The 22,711-nt window shown below is 38.8% G+C and overlaps 1 protein-coding gene across 3 annotated transcripts; it reads left to right on the forward strand.

Annotated features, from left to right (window-relative positions):
* Positions 1-14,103: 14,103 nt before the first annotated feature.
* Positions 14,104-17,185, forward strand: p2ry1 (purinergic receptor P2Y1). Of its 3 annotated transcripts, none has more exons than XM_030152502.1 (2): positions 14,104-14,462; positions 14,725-17,185. In XM_030152502.1, the coding sequence occupies exon 2, from the start codon at positions 14,757-14,759 to the stop codon at positions 15,819-15,821; it is 1,065 nt and encodes a 354-aa protein (XP_030008362.1). In that variant the 5' UTR covers positions 14,104-14,462; positions 14,725-14,756; the 3' UTR covers positions 15,822-17,185. The 3 variants fall into 3 exon arrangements, with proteins under 3 accessions (XP_030008362.1, XP_030008363.1, XP_030008364.1); XM_030152503.1 differs by having other exon boundaries at positions 14,728-17,185; XM_030152504.1 differs by having other exon boundaries at positions 14,896-17,185.
* The last annotated feature ends 5,526 nt before the right edge of the window (positions 17,186-22,711 follow it).

The following is a 22,711-nucleotide window of genomic DNA, read 5'->3' on the forward strand; positions in this document are numbered from 1 at the left end:
CAAGCACCATACAGTAGGTCCTATTTTTAACCATAATTTACAGCATGTTTATTTTAATGCACAAACACACTGACTGCACATTATTTTTGCTTTCTTAAATTCCTCATAGAGTATACAACCTCATTCAGTTTTGGCTCTAATGTTGAGCAATTTTACGGTGGTTTAGTTGCTTAATGGGAAAAGTTTGACAAGTCATTTTCTTCTTCCTTTTCTCCTATACTTGCTTTTTTTAGAGTCATATTTTCTTTTTTTCCTTTTTTTTTTCTTTTCTTTTTAACTTGTCTTGTCCAGCATCATAACCGCAGAATGGTAGTGTGGCTGACTTTTGGTGCTAAAAAAAAATTTGCTTTGCCGAGGGAAATTTCATAAAGTATATGAAGCTTCCCTTGATATTCTACTGTCTTTATTCAGAGGTTTGTTGAACTGCAGTTCGATTCCGGACCCGACATCGGGGGGGGGGCAAGAAAGAAGGAGGTGGCGAAGACCTTCACAAGAAAATATCAACAATACAAACAGTAACAACCATGGTGATAATTATAAAGGTAACAATAACTAGAACGAGAACTGAGTAAACTGGGAAGAAGAGAAAGAAAAAACAAAAACAAACAAACAAACAAAATTACATTAAAATAAAATAAAATAAAATACAGAAGACCTATTAAATGATGGATATAAGAAAAGAAAGCATGAACAGAATATCATAAACAATGTCTGCCCCAAATAATACTAGTAACCAATCTACACATCAGTTATTCACATTAGAGTCATATTTTCATCACCAGGCTTTATTTCATTAAGGATTTAGTCACAGATAAGACCATAATGTCTATGTAGTAAGGTAATATATATTCAAATGAAGGCATTCATTCGCTCCTTTATCTTCTTCCATACAAATAGCAAATTTAGCCAAAGCACTTACAGAAATATACACACATAAATGGAAATGCAATTACAGGTCTTCTACAGGCATGCACTGTTTGGGTAAACTTAGAGGTTTTCATGGAAATATTAAATTAAAATTGTATTGAGTTCTGTTGGAATACTAGGAGAGTGTAGATCGATATGGGGCTCTCCTGGAATTATAGTAATGTACATCCTGTACATCTCATAGAGCTCCTGAGTCTCTGTTAGTCAGCATTAGCCCCACTACAGTAAATGACCACACAAAGAGCTTTGCACTAATGCTTACCATTAGCCCCTACTCTTTCACCTCCACTTTGCTCTAAACGTCTCAGCATCTTTGTTTCCAGCCACTGGGGCAACAAATTATTGAATGACGACCATCCTTTTCCATTAGACAGCATCAGTTCCCTGTTATGCGACCCATCTATCCATTCGCTTCCCTTACGTTTGACACTCATCACTCTGAAATGTTTTTGTCATTTGACCTGTTGCCTGTCATAAATCAGGTTAAGTGCCTCCTGTCAATCAGTTTTTACAGCTTTACCTTTGCAAACTGAATGTGAAAATGTGCTTTCTTTTCATCTATAACCAAACCTGCTCTTGTTTAAACAGACTGAACAAACTGACATGATAATACTTTACAGTCTGCCATTTGGAACCCTCAATGAGTCCTTTTTTTTGGCATTATGCATGAAAACATCCTCGCTTTGTCAAACATTACTGGATTAGAAACATTTTCCATACAACCAGAGAGAATGTGATGCGACCACAGATGGAATGTGTCTAATTTTATGTTCCTAAATTAAATCCAGTCATCAGGTAGGTTGTGGTTACATGGCAGGATATTTTTATCTGTGCTCTGCTAATGAGCATCTGACGCCAGCCTTTTAACCATGCAAATACAGCTCTGGAAAAACAAGAGGAAGCTGATTTTACTACAAATGTTTAAGTAAAATCAACATCTTGGTTGTTCTTAAAACTACAGAACATATTCCAGATAACAATGTTGCCATTTCAAGCATTTATTCTGAGAAAATGATAATTAGGGACAGTAAATAAATGTAATTAATAATACAAAGAAAATCAGTTCATTTTCATCTTTAAACAACACAGTGTTAAAGTTTAACTCTGGAAGATAAATGACGGTTTAGTTGGATTTTCAATCACAGCTTTTATGCTCTTTGGCATGCTCTCTACCACTCTTTCACATTACGTTTGGGTGCTTTGCCTCCCCTGGCACAAAAATGCAAGCCGCCCGGCTTTGTTTGGTAACTTGTGACCATCCATCTTCTTCCTGATGACATTCCAAAGGTTTCAATGCAGGTCTGCAAATTTAGAGTTTGGACTTTTATCACCGTTTCCCTGTGCTGTATTTTAATTAAAAATTAAAGCAATGCAAATAGGATTTACTTTCTGACATAGACTAGGATGAGAAGATTGATAAAACTTCCATTTCAAAACAAAACTCATTCATTAACATGTTAGATATTTTCATTTAATTTGTGCTAGAAACAAAGTGTAAAAAATCCAACTGTGCTGTTTTACAGTATATCATGTGCCAGACTAGATCTTGGCATGAAACAGTAAGTTCCAAGAATATCTTTTGTTCGCCTTGCACACACACACACACACACACACACACACACCTTATGTTTAGTTTCACATTTAACATGGCAAATAAAAGTTAAAAAAAGAAAAGAAAGCAAAAATAGATTTTATTGAAACGTTGCGTGCATATCATTATTACTGTGGGTACTTAACTCACAGTGATGAATGAATGTGGCATAAACACATAAACATGAAACTTTGTGGTTGGACTGTTTCGCATCCAGAAGGATCTCATTTGCCTTTATATGGATGGGAAGGAGGAAGAAGAATGATACAGGAAAATAAACAATTTAAAGAAAAAAAAAAAAAAAACACGGTAAAACCTTTGAAAAAGAAGACGAGACAGACTGTAATGGACAGATTCCCATCACACTAGGGGTGCTGTAAGAAATTAAGGTCAATGGACATCATTAGCATTCTTCAGTGGAAAAGCTGACTCACAGCATTACAAACTGTTCTTGCTTCTGAGATGTGTTAGGAGCCTGCGAAACTGTAATAGATGTGAGAAATGTGTTGGAAAATCATCCGCCTAGGGGAATCAGTCTTTTTTTTTTTTTTAATGTGATATATTTTGCTCAGATTAGGCACCACTTCACACATCATTAAATCAGACTTTGTTCCAGTATAATTTCTGGATGCTACTTTCAAAATGTATTCACATCACAATCACCACAGAAAAATACAAAAATATCAGGATACATTGACTCACTACATTATAGAGCGACTGGTCAAATACCGGAACTACGTACATTACAGTGGCATTTACACAGAGCAGACACACTGACCTTCTCTCTGCTTGACAGAAAGCCTCTGTGACATTCAGCTGCATTGATCAGATTATTTAAAAAGTCAGCTGAATGATATGGATGAGAAAAGTGAATGATTTAGTCAAGATAGACAGATGATGAGATATAGACATACAGGGAAAACGACAGCACAGAAAATTGAGATTAAAAGAGATGAGAGGGCTACATATTGGGATGGTCATAAGATTTAGCCTGTTGATCACAGTTGCAGTGAGCGAAGCCCTAGGGAGGTAGTGACCTTTGTATGTGGGAACACACCCAAGCTGTTTGCTGAAAACTAAAGAGTGCACCTGACTTGACTGACCTTTCTTTTAAGGTCCATTTTATATGTGCAGTAGTGTTTTCTTTGGAAAACATATCAGAAAAGTGTGACTTTGATTATAACAAGATTTTTTTTATCCTTTTTCCCCGTGTAGAGACAGTTTCTCATGTTTTGGCTGTGAAGGCAATGTATAAGTTCAAGCAGAATTTTAGTCACATTTCCATCCAGATTTAATGCAATTTTTTACCAAATCTGTAGAAAATGTGAAGCCGGCCTTAGCTATGCCCTCTGATCTGTCGACAGTGATCCAACAGTTCTTACTTATATAGCTTTGTTTCACAGTTCTATTCTTCATATGTGGTGGTGTTTCATTGCCATTTCCATTCTAATATCACATTTAAAGGTCACATTTATAGTTTTCATCTAGATCACAGGTGTCAAACATGCGGCCCGGGGGCCAAATCCGGCCCGCCAAAGGGTCCAATCCGGCCCATAGGATGAATTAGTGAAATGCAAAAATTACACTGAAGATATTAACAATCAATGGTGTAAAAATCCTTTAAATTCAGCTCCACATACAGACCAATTAGATCTCAATTGGGTCAGATCAGTAAAATAGTATCATAGTAACTTATAAATAATGACAACTGCAGATTTTATCTTTGTTTTAGTGCAAAAAGGTAAAATTACATGAAGTTGTTTACATCAACAAACTATCCTTTTACAAAAAAGGTGAGTAACTTGAACAACTATGAACAACCTGAAATGTCTTAAGAGAAGTAAATGCAATTTTATGAATATTACACCTGATACAATATGTTTTGTGTATTTGTAACTGTAATGTTTGTTGTAATGCACATACGTAAATGATAAACTGAGACAGAATATTGTTAAAATTGCACTTGTTTTTCTTAAGACATTTCAAGTTGTTCATGTTATTCAGATTTTTAAGGAAATGTTGTAGATGTAAATATTATCATAATGTAATTTTACTTTTTTCACCATTATTATTTTACTGGTCTGGCCCATTTGAGGTCATATTTAGGTGAATGTGGCCCCTGAACTAAAATGAGTTTGACACCCCTGATCTAGATCATTTATGTGTGTATATCTGAGACTCAAGGAATGTGTTAACAAATGAAAAAGTGTAGATTTGAGATTCCCTCACTTTTAGGGGCCCCTTTCTGTGAAAGTGAAAGCGTACATTGAAAGTGAAACTTAACACCCTTTACTAATTCCTCTATTGCCCCATTTCCACTACGTTAAACCGGCTCGACTCGTCTCATCTCCCGTTGTTGTGTACCTCATTTCCTTTCCCCTGCCTTCGGGAACTTGTATTTGAGGGGGCATGACGTCTGTTGCCCACACCAGAATGACCTGGTGTTCGCTCTGCCACTAGATTCACAAGTGCCGCTAAGTAGCGTATCAAATACGTGACATTCCTGTAAATGAATCACATGCTGTGGACAAATGTTTCAGCATATTGGAGGGATTCCACCCTTTTGAAGAAATGGAAGCTTTGCGAGTGTTACAAGTGGACCTGGTGTCATCTTTTTGGACCATTTCTGCCTCAACGCCATGTTGGCCACGTTCTGACCAAAACAATGCAGCGTGCATGGGACGCCATCGCACATGCACAACGGAGGTGGAATCGATAAGCAGAATCGTTAAGCAGGCAGGCAAACGATTTCAAGGAATCAAACTACTGGGAACCAGTTCTCAAAAAGAACCGGTTCTTGATTCCCATCCCTAGCTCTGTTGTTAGTAACTGAAAAAGGGGTGGAGTTAACAAATTTTACCATGAACATAACTGGTGTTCATTGATAAATCACAAGGTAAGGATTTTCAAACTGAACAAGTTCACATATGCACAGTTTTTGTTTAACCCCACACTGCATATACAAAAATAAATAAATAAATAAATAAATAAAATAAAATAAAATAAAATAATAATAACAATAATAATAATAATAATAATAATAATAATAATAATAATAATAATAATAATAACTGTCCAGTATATTTTAGAATCAGTTTTAGGGCTCTGAAAACTTATAAAATCATGACTGCCAGAATTGATCAATGTGCACTTATTTAGCAGGTAACGCACCTTTATGTAATCACATCCATATTTATTTGGAGTCTAAATTTGTTTGTACTGACAAGTTAGTATGTGTAAGTCAGGTATTTATTCCAGCTTTAGCTCTATTTTTGTTCTCCAACATTTGCGGGGAATGTCTCTAAATGGTACGTGCTTGTGTCTGATTATCAGTTTAGACTCTATTTTTCATCTTTAAGAGGTTCTTGACTGATAAACAGTTGTTGGCTGTGGTCGAAAACAAGACTGTGTGAATGACGAGAATGAACCAGAAGCAAAGAACTGAATGTCCGAGAAAGAAACTGTGAGAATAACAGATTTGGGTGATACTTCTGTGTGGTTTCATATCAGTGACTGTTTTTGCTTTGAAGTCATTTGATCCATTATGATAAAAAAAGGATTACAAAAATTAATGGCACGCTTATACATAACAGATCTGTTTTGGAACACTTTGAGAATAAAATCGTGGCCAACCTAAGTAATATTAATGATGTTTATGTTCATTCAGATATACAGCATACACTAAATTGTTTAGAAAACTCAACAGCTGTAGAACATGTTTGTGTTCATGAGGTTGAAGTAATTTATCAGTGATAGGCCTGCACTTTGTGTCTATTTATTCTTTTACCATCCTCATCTGCCAGACTGTTGTAACACTAGAATGTTTAGCATCATAAATATTGTTATTTTATTCCAAATAAAGAGTAAAAGAGATAACTAGGAAACAGAGCCCCAGTCTGATTAAACATGACAACATGAACATTTTTGACAGCTGACTCACAGTGATCACAACAGTTTGGTACCAAGTTTGGTACCCAGTGAAACACACACTGTCACTACAGCAGAGTCCTAAGGGAAAAGAGTCAGTAAGGCCATCAGACGTGCTATTATGGGAAATTTGGATAAATGTGTCGGTTTCCCACGCCATTCAAATACAAAACAAATGTGTAAGGGAAACATGTTTATTTATTTTGTACACACAGAATATGCAGACAACTGAGAGTTTCCATGTGAGTTAAAATTCTTACTTAATCCGAGTCAGTAAGTTGGTTTTCATTCAGGGAAGAGGAAGTACGGATGCTCATCTGAAAAATGAAGATAAATGGCCCAGAGCGCGAGAGAAACATAAAAGAGGAATTGCAAAGCGAAGCACACTGGTGGAATAATACAGAGTGACAGAAAAGAGGAGCAAAAAAATTAATTATTTTTCTGCCTGGTCTGTTGGACGGCTGATAAGAGAGATCAATACCAGCGGAGATGCTCATCTTCACTGTGTATGTGTGTGTTGTCTGTAGTGTTCCTACAGGCATGTGGTGAGCAAGGGAAGGGATGGAGCAAAAATAATGAAGGAAATGAATGAAATACAGAGAACATATAGTCTGGCTACAAAGACAGACAAAGAGAGGATGAATGAGTGGCAGAGGCATACGGATGAATGGAAAAACAAAAAAGAACTGAGACCACAAGACATCATGTGCAGAAAAGAGGATAATTATTTTCACACAAATGCACAGATTTGTCAAATCAGATCTTCCTAATGAGACAGATCCATGCTGGTCTGGTCGAAGGATGCTAATGCAGCATCTTATTTCCATCCCAGTACACTGTCTTAGTGCCGCCGAGACCCAGTTACACCACAGTTAATGAGAATGACACAAGCAGGAAACGTTGCTTGCTGTTAGGACTCTGATGGTTATTGGGTTGTCAGAGGAGCCAGCGAAGCGAGATGGAAAGAAATACAGGTCAGAGCCTCAGACAAATAGAGTTCCCATTGCATGCTTTACTCTTGTCTTTATGATTACATCTGGGACACGAGGAGAAATGCTATCACATCCGATCAGTTCTGAGGCTTTTGGCAGTGCTACTAAATCCACTGGTGCAACTGAGAAACAACAGGACCCAACAGGATTGTTAAAGTTCAGAATGTGCTCTGAAGTCCTTCAGCTGTATCTCGCACATGTTTTAAAGTGTGTGAGGTAACATCATGCTTCCCAAAATACTCGTCTCCTTACTCCATTGCTTTTTTTTATGCACTTTAGCAAATTTAGCCGTTGGTTTGGCTGTTTTGGGCTTGGAGGCAGTGATCCATAAGCTTCACCGTGTGACAGGACGGAAGCTGCAGAAGGTAATTTCAACTATGCCTTATCTAACTTCACACCTGGAAGCATGTGCAGCCTGGCACAGCTACTTCAGAAGTGGATTGGTTCTGACTGGGAACACCTGACTCACCAATGGCTGTAACAGTGTGTACTGAACTTACATCACATGTACTAATGCTAGTGGTTGATTTGCATTTTAGAGAATACTTGGATGTTTTTGTATTGTTTCGGCTTTAGTAGACATATATAAAAGATGATTTGGAATCAGTTCAGTTGAATATTTTCACATTTTTAAAAATGATTGCATATTTTCCTCATATTTTATTTTGTGAAACCTGGGTGGACTCAATCGTCTGAGGCTCCAGGCTTCTATTATATTCTTCTGTGATCCATTACACATCTGATGTTAGGTAGTAATTTATAAATTATTAATGGTACATTTGTCTATGTTTGTGATTTACTCCTTCTCAGTTGGTTGTTGCACTTGTGCCTCAAGCAAGGTACAGGTTTCTTTGAATTTAATGCTTGACAACACTCTACACCTACAAGGTTTTCTCATTGTGGTGGATTCTAAAACTGTACGGAGTGATACCCCTTTATTCACCTATTTTTCAGGCACACAATAGACAACCAGAACTAAAACAGGTTGTAATTGAAGATATCAGGAAGAAAAGAAACATTAGAAGTAGAAGAATATAATAAATTTCAGGATCTGATACCTGCTTTCTAATAGTAAATTACCACATAGTAACACTGAAATCCCAATAGTGGAAGAAAAACAACAAGCCTCAACTCTCTAGATCTGTGTTTTTCAGCCTTGGGGTCAGGATCCCAAGTGGGTCTTGCCTGAAATTTCTAGTCATTGATTAAAAAAAAAAAAAAAAAAAAAGTACTAATAAAAAATATTTGTAATTATACTTTTCTTTTTTTCTTTTGTTCAGACAAGGTATAGTTTTTTAGATATTACCTGCTTGACAGTTTCGACTGTGACTCCAATCTTCCTCAGAAGTGTCATCCGACGTGCTGCTGACGTGTCATTTATCAGCTGGTCAGCTCGACGGACCAATCAGAGCCCATTGAGCTGGCCGCCTGTCGAGCCGACCAGCTCCTTTTAATAATATAGGATAAGCCTCACAATCAAACTCACCATCTATAAGAAATACTGTGATTTCATCCTCAAACTCCATTCTTTTCATTTAGAGCTGTATCCACTGGTGAAACCAACAACAGTGCTTCTAACTTTTATCTCTTTATCACTTTCTTTGACTCTAAAGGTTGTTTCTTAGTTCTCATTCTGTCTCATCTTTCTGATGCTTTAAGGCGGCCTTACACTGTGCGAGTTTAGAGACGATTTCTCACTCGTGCGACTCTTTCTGGGATCGGGCCAGATGTGCCTCTAACCGTGTGTCGTGCTTCGTGCAGTGTACATGGGCTAAGGAGAAGCGATTAGCACCTCACAACCACCTCACGACCAGCAATCGTGTGTTCGCAAGGAAAACAGAGCTGTTTGAAATCCTGCTCGCTCCTCGTGAGTGTATCATACTGTCAAAGCAGTGCCACGAACCGATGTGCCTCAAATTCTCACACTGTGCATGCGCGAACACAGACGCGTACAATAGCGTACAAGCTAACAGTAGCTGGCTATTGTCCTAGTGCAGTTTAGCTGTTACCTCTAGTTCCTGCTGTAGGATGACAGCCTATACTGTCCACGTCTGGCCAACCAATTCCTGCACACGCACAAACACATCGTTGTCTTTTCTTCTTTTTTGATTCCCCGTAGATAATGGCACATATTGCCAAAGCAGCTCGTTGGTTTTTGTTTAGCACTACCATTTCGTGGCTCACGCCAATACACAATTGTCTATGCACTTTTACGGATTCCTTGGTATTTTAACGTTGTATTTCCGGATACAACACTCGAATGTGTGGTGCGTCTTGTGGTGTATGGTCCTACAGTGTGAGCAGTCAGGTCGCATACGAGCATCGAGCAGTACAGTGTGAGAACATGAATCGTGAGCCTGACTGTACGACTGATTCGCAGTTTGAGATGGAGCTGCGTGCAACGATCGAAATAATCGCACAGTGTATGGCCGCCTTTAGTCAAAGTAGTGACTCACTACTCCCTCTAGTGGTCACATAAATCCACCAGGCCATCGGTGTGGATATATTTAGTTCAAATCTCTGCAATCTAATACCTTGAGCTGTGGCATAACTTCAGAACTATTCAGAAAAATTAAAGTAAAAGTGAAAAAGGATCTGATTTGGACACAGGAACATCTGGCTGTAGATGTTTTACCCTGTTCACTTGTACATCCATACTGTTTGATTTGAATAACACATTGTATTATATTTGATACTTCATAATGTAATTCTTTGCAATTTAATGCAATTGCTTTATAATATTTATGTAATAGGTATGCACATGGTGACTCAAGAAAAAAAAAAACATGGCATGAAATTAATTAACAAACATGAAAAAGAAGGTATATATCATAGCTGTCCTCTATGAAAATTCTGATCTCCCAGTCAATTCATTGCAGGTGGGGGTGGTTATTTTTGGTCCAGTTTCAATTAAATATTAAATATTATTTTAATGATGACCATATCCTGATGAAGATCATCACATGATATTTAAGAGGCAAACAAAAGATACTCCTTCAACCATAACATTACCTTTTATTTGGCTGTAGTCATACTTAGCTGTTTGTAATAACAGCTCATACAGACATTGTTCAGCAGTAGCTTGGCTGAATCAGTGCAGGGAGGGGCCCTCGGGTCTGCTGAACAGGTTCTTTGGAAAGGACCAATCAAGCAAAGTGTGCTTGGCAGGTTGACCAAAAGATCAGAGTTGAAACAGGGTGCTGAATGAGGATTGAGCTGCCTAATAAAATAGGCATTTTCTGGTTTAACAGTCTTCTTTTGAATGCCTGATGATGAGTGTATGCTGCTCTTTATCAGAAAATGACAAACACTGTCACTAAAAAACATATTTAAGAATGGAAAAACAAAAAAAAAGGATCATCCAGTTGAAACATGGAGGGAGCTTCACATTTTGACGCCCACTTTTGCACATAAGTGACTGAAAGAGACAGTTTTTATTGGAAACACCTGGGATGCATACCATCTCTACCATGCATGCATACCATGCATTTCTTAGCAGTCTCCCTGAAATACAAAAATGTTTTTTTTTGTTTGTTTTCTTTTCAGATGTCTTGTATGGCTGCAACTCTAGCTAAATTGAAGTACAAACTTAAAATTAAAGTCTACATTTCTTACAAGGTGTCTTTATGTGGAGTCCAGTGTTGTGAAAACATTAACAGTACACTACAGCTCATCTGACAGAGGTCTGCTGGCCTCACCAATGTGGGTGCTTAACACATTCAAATTAATCTTACAGTGTGCATCCAGCCATGCCCAATATGTCTCTGTCCCTGTCAGCCTCTGAGGTAGAAAATGGAGGTCAGAGCCAAATAGGATAGGGTCCTTGGCAGAAAATATAATGGCAGGTGCAGAAACCATTTCTTAGGAAGTTTGCTCACCCGGCCTCGAGGCTGGGATCGTTGCACCATTGCCTTTCATTTTAACTCCAGGACATGAACAGGTATGAGCAAAAGCAGATGCACCTTAACACGTCAAACCTGCTCCTCAGCTTTGTTTTAAAAAAAGGATTTGTTCAGTCAGAATGCAAACAGACCTCTGTTCCTACTGAAGTCTTCGGTCCATGCTGCCAACAGCTGCACATTTGTTTTGTATGCGTTGCACAGAAACCACAAGGGGCATGTTTTTTTCCCTCATTGTGCTATGGCAGATGTGCTCTGTTTGATATCTTGAAGTGATTAGGCATCAAAGTTGCCATGCTGCAAGTTTCCCCAAACTGAGATTTTCACATATGCCTCAGATCCTTCCAACAAATTAACCATGCAATAACGTGAAGATTAGACTTGAAGTAGCATTATTGTGACTAAAGTGCTCACAATGTTTCATTCCTAGTCAGCACATTTGCCAAAACATTCTGCAGTTATTTGCTTTCTATTTTTATTGATGGAGATCCAAATAAATAAATAAATAAATTTGCATCCTCTCCACTGAAATTGAAATACAGATTCAACTAATCTGTTCCTGTCATGGTTTTCTGTTTTGCTGTGAAAAATTACATATTTTACCGTTTTTGGATTCATGAACACTATTTTGATAGAACTGCAGTGATGTAAAGGTACATGGTTAAATTACATTTGGATGAGGTTTTCCTTCATAGCTACACAATGAAATCACCAAATCATACATCCAATTTACCTAATATGTTTTAATGGCCCATAATATGTAGCACCAAGTTTATAGTGGCCATTTATTTCCTGTCCTATTAATACTATCCATTAGATTATTGCTGAAACCTTCGCCCACTCCACTTCCTATTTTAAGATGTTTGGCATCACAGTATAATTAACTTAACCTTTGGCTCTCTCACTCTGATCCTCAGTCCTTTCACTATTCTCCACCATCCTCTCTCTGTCTGTTGTCTTCTTTGTCCTCAGTTTGTCAGACAGCTGTCTGTCTCTGTCTCTTTGGAGACACTAAAGGCCCAAAATGATTTATCCCTTTTGTTCCCTACTCATCCATCTAACCTTTTCTCTTTTTTCTTATACATCAGTGGTGTTATTGGCCTCCTCACTGTTGATGATTGACAGTGATACTGAATAATTTTATGCAAAATGTGAATGGCAATGACAGACTCATTACTTTGACATATGACTGTAGTCCAGGGGCTGTCAAACATACAGTCTGAGTGCCAAAACAGGCTCGCCAAAGGTTCCACTCTGGCCACAGGATGAATTTGCAAATTACAAAAATCATGCTGAGGAGATTAATGGTTTTGGGTGTCAAACTTATTTTAGTTCAGGGGGCACATACAGCCCAATGTGATCTCAAGTGAGTCAGACCAGTAAAATAAAGGCACAAGAACCTATAAATAATGACGACTCCAAATTACTAACACCTCCATTTTTACAGTGTTATGCCTGTTGCTATATGTGTTATGCCTTTGTGGGTGCACTGTGATCTGTAATGCACATGTACAAATGATAAACTGTATATTATTGTTAAAATTGTACTTATTTTTCTGATGACCCAGATAGCAAAGTCATCATGGCTTAAATCTGGCCCAAAACTGGCATGCCATTTTGGCAAAGTTCTGGGCGGATGTGTGGGCCCTAAATGGCCCAAAATAGGCAAGCCAAAATCAAACCAGAAGGAAGCCAAAATTCACCCAAAACTAATTGCGAACTTCCAAAATATAGCCATAATGGTCCCAGAAAAGCCCCAAATCCCCATATTCCAGCCAAAAAGCAGCCAAAACTGACCCAAAGAGAGGCCAAAAGGAGGCCAAAATTCACCCAAAATTTGTGTTGATCATGCTTTTAAAATGAAGTGGGGTTTTCTTCTGGGTAGAAATTCCCACTCTTTGTGCAGTGTTTTGGCATTACAGAAATATGCCAAAACAACCAAAAAACATCCATATATGGAGTAAGGTGTTGCCGCTCTTTAGTCAATCTTCTGGCTTGCCATAAACATGCCATACCATCCCTATACTTGATCCCGCTCTATGCTCAGTCTTTTGGTTAACCAGACATATGCCATAACTCAGCCATGTATTGCTGGTGCCTCCATATCTATTATAAATAACCTTAATCATACCACAGTTAAGCCTAAAGGTTTTCATAATTCCAAAAGAAAGCCAAAAATGCCAAATGTATGCCATAATACTGCCAAAATATTTGCTATCTGGGGAAATTTCAGATGATTGAAATTATTCTCATTTTTTGTCAATTTTCATGATTTTATAGATTTTTTTGCAGCAAACAAGGAGAAAAAAAAATAGATTTGTCATTATTTATAAGTTATTATGCTATTATGTTACTAGTCTGGCTTGAGATCAAATTGGGCTGAATGTGGCCACTGAATTCAAATGAGTTTGACACCCCTGCTGTAGTCCAGGATGTTCTCAAATTTCTGTTGAAATGATAATTTATGAATCTCTTCATTTTCATCAGCCTTCTAATATGTTAATCTGCTGCTGTGGGAAAGAAACCCTGTTGCTTTGAAATTACATTTCCACATTGTAATCGATCCATTCAGCTTGTCTCGAATGTTCCTCTGGAATAATTTGTGCACGAATTAATACACATTAATGTAAGGCGATTATTGTGTTATTTTCACACGAGCTGATCTCGTGAGTGATTGAAACTGAGCAAGTGTCCGTACCTTTCTTATACCCACGTCCCAGTCAGTCAGAGCTGATAAGAGTCCAAAGGGAGGAGGAGGTGGTGCGCGTTTGGAGACGGGAAGCTGCTCAGTGGCTCAGCGTTGCGCGCACCCCCCTCTCCACAAACGCAGGAGCCTCCTCTCGCTTTACGGAGCCTGTTTGCAATTCTTGGTCTTCATGCCAGAGCCTGCAGCTGTCTCTGTTGCGTCCCACCGCCGCTGTTATGGGAAATCGTCGCTCTGCATGACGAACTTGACTTGAAGCCTCAGCGCAAACCCGAAGGATCGCAACTTTTCAACAATTTCCAACACTGTTCGCAGACTGAATGGAGACACCTGACAGCTCGGAACGCCCCATCTGTATGTTCGAGTGAGAGCTTTGGAACTGTGAAGGCTATAGGAATGTGGAATACAAGTCTATGTCAGCGGTGAGTGTTGTAATCCGTTTACCATTTCCTCGTCCTTTCCGTGCGCACACAAGTGTTTGTTGGATTTCACGTAGGCGTTCCGGAAAATGAAGTTTGGAGCGTAAAAGTCGAAACTGTGGGTGACAGATTAATATGTCATTCACAGACGCTGCACTTTCCATACAGCATAAAAAACATACAGATTCCTTCACTTAGTCCATTATTTGGATACTAAACCACGGAATACTAATCTTAAACGTGAATGTCCATCCCTGTCATGCAGCAGTAAAAGGACCAGTGTGCGCCCCTGACACCATGACCACAGACCTGAACTTGACCTCCCTGTTGAATGTGACAGATCTCCACAACCAGACAAGAGGAGGATGTTCCCTCACAAAGACAGGTTTCCAGTTCTACTACCTGCCCACTGTTTACATCATGGTTTTCCTCACAGGACTGGTGGGAAACAGCCTGGCCATTTGGATGTTCGTGTGCCACATGAGACCGTGGAGCAGCATCTCAGTCTACATGTTCAACCTGGCTCTGGCTGACTTCTGCTATGTCCTCTCTCTGCCCTTTCTCATCTTCTACTATTTCAATAAAACTGACTGGATATTTGGGGATGTTCTTTGTCGACTGCAGCGGTTTATATTCCATGTAAATCTGTATGGGAGCATTCTGTTTCTGACCTGCATCAGTGTTCACAGATACACTGGGGTGGTGCACCCATTGAAGTCTCTGGGTCGACTGAAGAAGAAAAATGCAGTTATTACTAGTGCGTTGGTGTGGGCTGTGGTTGTAATTGGAATCTCCCCCATCCTTTACTATTCCAGAACGGGCTTAAAGCGCAATGCAACCATTTGTTATGATACTACCACACTGGATGAGTTACCAGGTTATTTTATCTACAGCATGACTTTGACTGTCTTTGGGTTCTGCATCCCCTTTATTATCATATTTTGTTGCTATGGCATGATTGTCAAAGCCTTAATCTACAATGATATGAACAATGCACCCCTGCGGCAGAAATCCATACACCTTGTTATCATCGTGCTTGCAGTCTTTGCCGTCTCCTACCTGCCTTTCCACGTCATGAAGAACCTCAACATGAGGGCCCGGCTCTACTTTCAGAGCCCTGATATGTGTGAGTTTAACAACCGAGTATATGCCACCTACCAGGTGACACGGGGGCTTGCCAGCCTCAACAGCTGCGTGGATCCTATCCTTTACTTCCTGGCTGGGGATACCTTTAGGAGGAAGCTGTCTCGGGCCACTAAAAAGCCCCCAAAGAAAGGAGATAATGTCCTTATGTCCAAGAGCGAGGAAACAGCACTCAACAGCCTGGCTGAGTGTGTGGAGAACGGTGACCGGAGGCTGTAATCCAGAGCTGAGATGGCCTCTGTTTAGTCATGGGTGTGGATTTGGTTGTCTGTGGACTTTAAGAACCACAGTGGACCTGGAATAGAATAATTAAATGCACTGTGTGGACTAAAGAGTGTGTGTAAATGTATTGGATGGTAGCCTATAGAAGTGTAGGACGAATACTCCATTTAACCCTGTGATAACCATCACTCGCTTGCAGCCTGTTGATGAGCGTATGTCATTGATAAGCTATAGTATTATATTGTTCTGTACTTGTAATGTACTCTAAAATGTTAGAGCCATTCATTCTTATTGAATAGATAGTGTTGCTTACAGCTTGGCAAAATGAACATTATGTTCAGCCAAGCTTTGGGAAAAAGGTTTTCCTGCAGGCAGTAATGTCCTGTTCAGGAGAAATAGGTTTGAGAATGGATAGCACCCTTTTCTAGCCACCGAGCCGATACTTAATCAATAGCTATTAAACAGGTGCAAGCTTGTGGTTAAGAAAGTGCGCCCGGGATGGCTGAAGGGAAGAGGTAAATGCACTGAACCTGAGATAGCTGCATGGATGTGCCGTGCAGATATTGTAATGCACTATGACGGAGGACTCTCTGCTCAGAGGGCTACCTATCACTCTTCATTTCTTTCTCCATCTATTACTGACTGGGCGAGGAATGTGTTCAAATAGTTTTTCATTTTGACAGCTCTGAGATTTAGGTCTGCAACAGCTCTGTTACTACAATCTATCTGTGCTTAATCTGTACCTTACAGAAAAATGAGAAGATAATCCTTACAGTATTTTTGTGTATACAGTGGTACTACTACAGTGAATGTTTCAATGTGTACTGTACAGGATATTTTGATGTTCCAAATTTGTGCAGTTAACTGTTTTGTTCTAGAGTTTTGAAGTCACTAAATGAGATCTTTATTGCATGAGTCGTGTATCAAACTGAATTAGTGAATCACTGACTAACCACAGACTTAACTATACAAGTGTTTATTGTAACATAGGGAAAAATAGCTTTTAAATGAACAGAACAGACATACACACACACACTTCATCATCTGCTTGACTCCACCAACATATTGAAGAAATGTTTGTATGAGATACCTCAAATTAAATACTGCACCGTGTTGGTGTTGACAGATAATCACTTCTGTTTTGTATCTGTAGTAATCATTCTGGAGAAATGATTGTGCAGCTCTGTGTATATTTTAGCCTAGACTACATCGATGTTTGATGTCTGTACTAATACCTTTGTAAATCTGTAATGTGGTCAGCTATTGTTAAGAGAGGAAATGAACACGTGTACAGGATTATCTGGGGCCACTTGTATCTTTGTCAATAAATTTTTGTATTTAAGACAAAAGCATTAACGTTACCTCATCCACTAGTGCATGTGTGTGTGTGTGTGTGTGTGTATGTGTGTGTGTGCAAATGAATGATGAATGCTGTTAGCTTTGGAGGCGTTTGTGCAGAGTTCTGTCTCCACTGGTCTTCCTCTTTCTCTGAGCTGCTGTTGACTTTCTTTTTCAACACAGCTCGGGGGAAGTGAGGGGACGAGGGAGGAATAAAGAGTGGCACCTATTTCTCCTGGCTTGTCCTAAGACAGGCTTTGTGTCAGTCACAATGGCGCAGGGTTATTGATGCAGACAGGGGTGTGAGGCTGTTGCCAGTACCCCACGGCTGCATGGTGGAGTGGGCACAGGAAACCGACCGCCCTCTTCCTTCAAACAGGGCCGGTGAATACAAACGGCTTTTGATTTCCTGGCTTTGAGGTGCAAACTGCATAGCTGGCCTTGGCAAATGCACATGTGTCTCTGTTCGAAAAGCCTGAAGGCAGCGGAGACCTTATCTGAGTAGGTGGCAGTTTGAGCTGTTATTACTTGTTGTATCTTCTCATGTTTTGTTTATTTATTGTCAACAGGTGATACTGTGACACACACACACGCGCATACAGATGAATGTGCAGTATTTTTTTTTTTAACATCTTTAGAGTATATATTATATAATTTCCGCCTGGCGTATGTGTGATTAAATTAAAAGATTAAATTCAGCTGATGCAGATTCCCCAGCATAAGTTAGTTCTTCTGAGACAGTGTCAGATCTGGACTTGCAGAGATATTGGAGGCCTTCCAGTATCTCCTCCCTCCCTTTTCAGCCACCTTTCACCTCTTTTATTCTTACATCCTCTCTTTATTCTCAATGTGGGTTTTCTAAAAAGGGTTTCTTCACTTGCATTTCATCACCTTCGGGACGGGGGGGTGGGGTATTTCAACAAGACAGTTCAGTAACCAAGGAGAACAGAAGGAAGAGTGTGAAAACTGATGGCAGTTGAGGAGACTGAACTTTTGTGTGTCAGTTTCCTGAGGACACTGGTGGTTGTTGAGAAGGCCCGGAGAGTAATAACAGTTAGAACAAGCGAAGTGAAAAATACTTTGTTCCTGTGGATTTACAGTTGTAGCTGACACAAATGCATCCGTCAGAGGGGCACCATCTGCTCGAGCCAAAAACTACTGCTAACAACACAACAGGGAAGTGTAATCGAAAATGCTGTACGTGGTGAGAACTTCATCATGACCGTCAGTTGATTTATTTTTTAATTCTAATGAATCAAGTGACAGTTTGAAACAACCAATGTAATCCAGTATAAACTCCCACATCGGAGCGCCATTATTGGTGAACCGTGCAATAAACAGGAACCTGCATGACAAATTTGTTTTTGGCAAGAGGAGTGTGTGCTATTTACTGTGCAGAGCAGTGACTTTGTACACAACATGGTGCAGAGTGTAAGTACATGCAGCAGTGAAGTAAACGTGAGGAAAAATATTTGGTTCTGTGAGTCTTGGTTACAACATGGTGCTACTGTGACACTGTACTTTGATATTGACATGTATTTACTCGTTCCTATCATGCAACACCCAACCCCACATCAGAACACTCAGTGGAGCATATTTGCACTGATATGGTCATTTCCGTTTGTAATGGATTTTTTTTTTTGTTTTGTTTTGCACATCAGTGTAGATATTTTAAGGTGTGAAATTTTACAGGCTACTTGTGAAAGAAGATCCAGATTTGGACGGAATACTGTGCCAGTCAGGTAAGGATAACTTACACCTCACTGACAGTTCAAATACTTGTGACTGGTTTCAGGCTGTTGATGCATGCCCAAATGCAAACAAGTATTTCCATGTTTTATTGATTTCACCCCAGGTTGTTGAGTTACTGACCAGCAGTCATGAAGGAAGTGTATTTATTGCACAATTTACATGGAGAAAATGAGCCAATAAGTGTCACAGTGTCGTTGCTAAACATGATCCTTAAAATGCAGTTGAGGGACAAATGAAGTATTTCTTCTGAACATTTAATGCATTCCTAAGTATGCATTATTAAAACAATGTGCCCATGTACAAACCTGTCCACAGCAGACATTCCAGTCAGTTTGTGAATTTGTATGTATGTCAGGTAGTGTTTGTCAACAGCTAAAAGGGGAATCTTAACTTTGTTCAGCATTGTAGCTCCAGTAAGAAAGTATACTTTATATTTATCTTTGGAATATTTTCATATATGAGTATTTTTTTCTTAACTTTGTTCAGCATTGTAGCTCCAGTTAGTGTGTGTGTGTGTGTGTATATATATATATATATATATATATATATATGTATATATATATGTAAATGTATGTATTTTTTTTTTTTGTGTGTGTGTGTATATATTTTCATGTATAATGAGTATTTTTTAAAGTACACATTTCAGTTTTTAGTTCTAAAGAAGCACTATTTGTAGACGAGAACTGGCTTCACAGCTGCATTCTCATCTTTATAACCATGAATACACTGCTGCTCATAAAGTTGGAATAATTTCATTTTCAGACACATTTCTCTTTTTATACCTATTTCTACACATCAGTAATCACCTTTGACCAGGTCCTATGATTACATACTGAGCCACAGTTAAACTTTATTTTTCAAGAATAAATCACATGATCACAATCATTTTATGAGAAGATAAATGGTTAATGGACTGCATTTATGTAGCGTATTTTATACAATTCATGGTGCCCAAAGCGCATTACAAGACATTCACCCATTCACACGCACATTCATACACCAGTAGATATAAAAAATATACATAGTCTGGCCTAAAAAAAGTGGCACGACCTTTAGGGATGGGAATCGATAAGAACTGAACGTTTCTGATTCCATTATTGATTTTGCTTATCGATCCGATTCCTTATCGATTCTCACTGGGTGAGGAAATGAAAGAGTACAAACGGGTGTGTTTGCATTAACTGTCTTTTATATTTCCATCTCTGCACAGAAAATATACCATATACCGTATATACAAATAATAATAATAACAGATGACACTGGGCCCGGTTTGGGGGGGTGGGGTTGCAGCGTGCAGTGAAAGTGTTAACTAAAGACGCTTTACTAATTCCTCTATTGCTGCATGTCCACTACATGGAACCAGTTTGACTCGGCTCGGCTCGTCTCCCATTATTGTGCGCCTCATTTCCTTTCCTCTACCTTCGGAAACTTGTATTTTATGGGGGTACAACGTTTGTTGCCCGCACCGGAACCGGAACTGGGCGCGGCGTTCACTCTGCTGCTACATTCACAAGCGTTGCTAAGTACCATATCAAATATGTGACATTCCTGTAAATGAATCACATGCTGTGGACAAATGTTTGAGCATGCTGGAGGGATTCCACCCTTTTGAAGACATGGAAGCTTTGACAGTGTTCCAGTGGACCTGGTGTCATCTTTTCAAACCGTTTCTGCTTCAACACCATGTTGGCTTCGTTCTGACCAAAACAATGCAGCATACGTGTGATGTCATCGCACCTGCGCTACGAAGGTGGAATCGATAAGCAGAATCGTAAAGCAGGCAGAAAAACGATTCCAAGGAATCAATCAACTGGGATCCGGTTCTCAAAAAGAACCGGTTCTCGATTCCCATCCCTAATGACCTTCAACTTTAATTATGGTTTGCATTAACTAAGGCATTCAGTTACTATATGCAACTTCACAAAAGATATTTCCATCATTTTTTTTAATGTTGCTGAACCTTCATCTGATCAACTGAAGCAACCCCACATCATAACACTGCCCCCACAGGCTTATACTGTAGACACTAGGCATGATGGGTAATCACTTCATCCACCTCTCTTCAGAGTCAGTCTGGACTCACAGACCACATGACCGTTTTTTCCATTGAAACACAGTCCAGTGTTTATGTTTTCTAGTGAACTGATGAGAGGCTACTCACTACACATCACAGACTCTTACATATTTACTTAATGAAATATAAATCCAAGCCTTTGTTTTAGTCACCGTATGTGTATATATACAGAACAGAGATACTACAGTCAAAAGTCACCCTGTTATGGAAACCTACAGTGTCTTTGTAACATGAGTGGAAGGCTATCAGATAATATCTGGCATGTTTTGACAGTAAAGGCTATTTGAAATATTACAATGAGTGTCTTTGAGGAACTATGTTTACTGTCGCCGGTGGTGTTGTCCTCCTTTGACTTCCATAGAACCGGTTGAGTTTTATCATGTTGTCGGACATTTAGTGTTAATTCCAAACATAGACCTCTATTTGGCATTTGTATGAACAGTATAAACAAAAGGAAAGATCCTGTCATCACTCTGTTCTGTACAACTGGTCTAAACAAAACAATGAACAAAAATTGTCATCATTCTGACCATAGTGTGATACCGTCAAGTCATCTGTGTAGTAAGTAAGCCAAGCCTAGATTTGGACCGGTGCCACTAAAAATAATGTCTGACTTAATTTCATAAGGTTAGATTTGACTGGAGGAGCAGCTAGGGGAGGGTGCATGAGACAGAAGTCATATTTTGTCTGTCATGAGGGTTATGACCAGTATCTCTGAAGCCGCCCTGTCTGGCTTTTTTCATTTTCTGCCTGTCTTTTCAGCTTCCATCGATCAACTTGAACGACTCGCTGTCTGGCTGACGTCAACAAATGTACATCTTCGATTTTCTGTAATAGGGTCACGATAATGCAATCAGTTGCATTCGAACTTGACAACAGCGTCTGAATTGTGATTCAGAACGGTTAGAGTTGGATTAACTCTCAAAGACCTGAAAATGACCAAAAGCATCTACTGATATGAAATGTTTCGTAACTTTTGAACCATTAATATGATGTGTTTAAAAAAATTCAGATAAATTCAGTTTCTCTTTCCTTTTGTGGAACTTCAGAGGATGTTGTCTTCTACAACAATGACCACTGATCACCACTAAAACCCATGTAGTTTGATACATGACAGTGCTTGACACTTCTTTTATGTTCAGTTAATGATATATTTAGTCACTTTTTCTTTAGTCTTTTATGTTTTGGTATAATAATCTTTAAATTTACTCTGAGCTTTTATGAACATCTGAATAGTCAATAAATTAAATATTGGAAAATACCTGATTTTCACTGAAAAATGCAAACTGCAGAGGATGATATTATAACATATGATGATAAGGAAAGCTACATGTGCAGGGAAATTCATTTCAAAGTCACCACAAAAGTAGTTCTAGCTCTTTAAGGGTAAAAAAAAAAAAAAAAAAAAAAGGCAAGGCTAGAGGGTCTGGAAACTATCATTACATGCAAACACTTGCTTTTTGTTTGGTTATGAAATCAGATGTCACTTTTTATTCAGTTCTTACTGTTTTGATATTAACAACCTTTGGATTTACCCTGAGGTTTTATGAACATCTGACTTGACCAATACAATAAATGTAGGAAAATACCTGATTCTGACAAAAAGTGCTTAATTTATTGAGTAATATTGTAATAACTGATGATAAATCACTTAGAAACATTAAAAGTACAGTAAAATTCAACTGGAATTTGCCACAAAAATAGTTCAACATCTTAAAATGGA

The sequence above is a fragment of the Sphaeramia orbicularis genome, chromosome 13, assembly GCF_902148855.1.
Source record: "Sphaeramia orbicularis chromosome 13, fSphaOr1.1, whole genome shotgun sequence".
Lineage (NCBI taxonomy): Eukaryota > Metazoa > Chordata > Actinopteri > Kurtiformes > Apogonidae > Sphaeramia > Sphaeramia orbicularis.

Excerpts from the sequence above, each read along its gene's own strand:
- p2ry1 (XM_030152502.1), top strand. The coding sequence starts at position 14,757 with ATGACCACAGACCTGAACTTGACCTCCCTGTTGAATGTGACAGATCTC.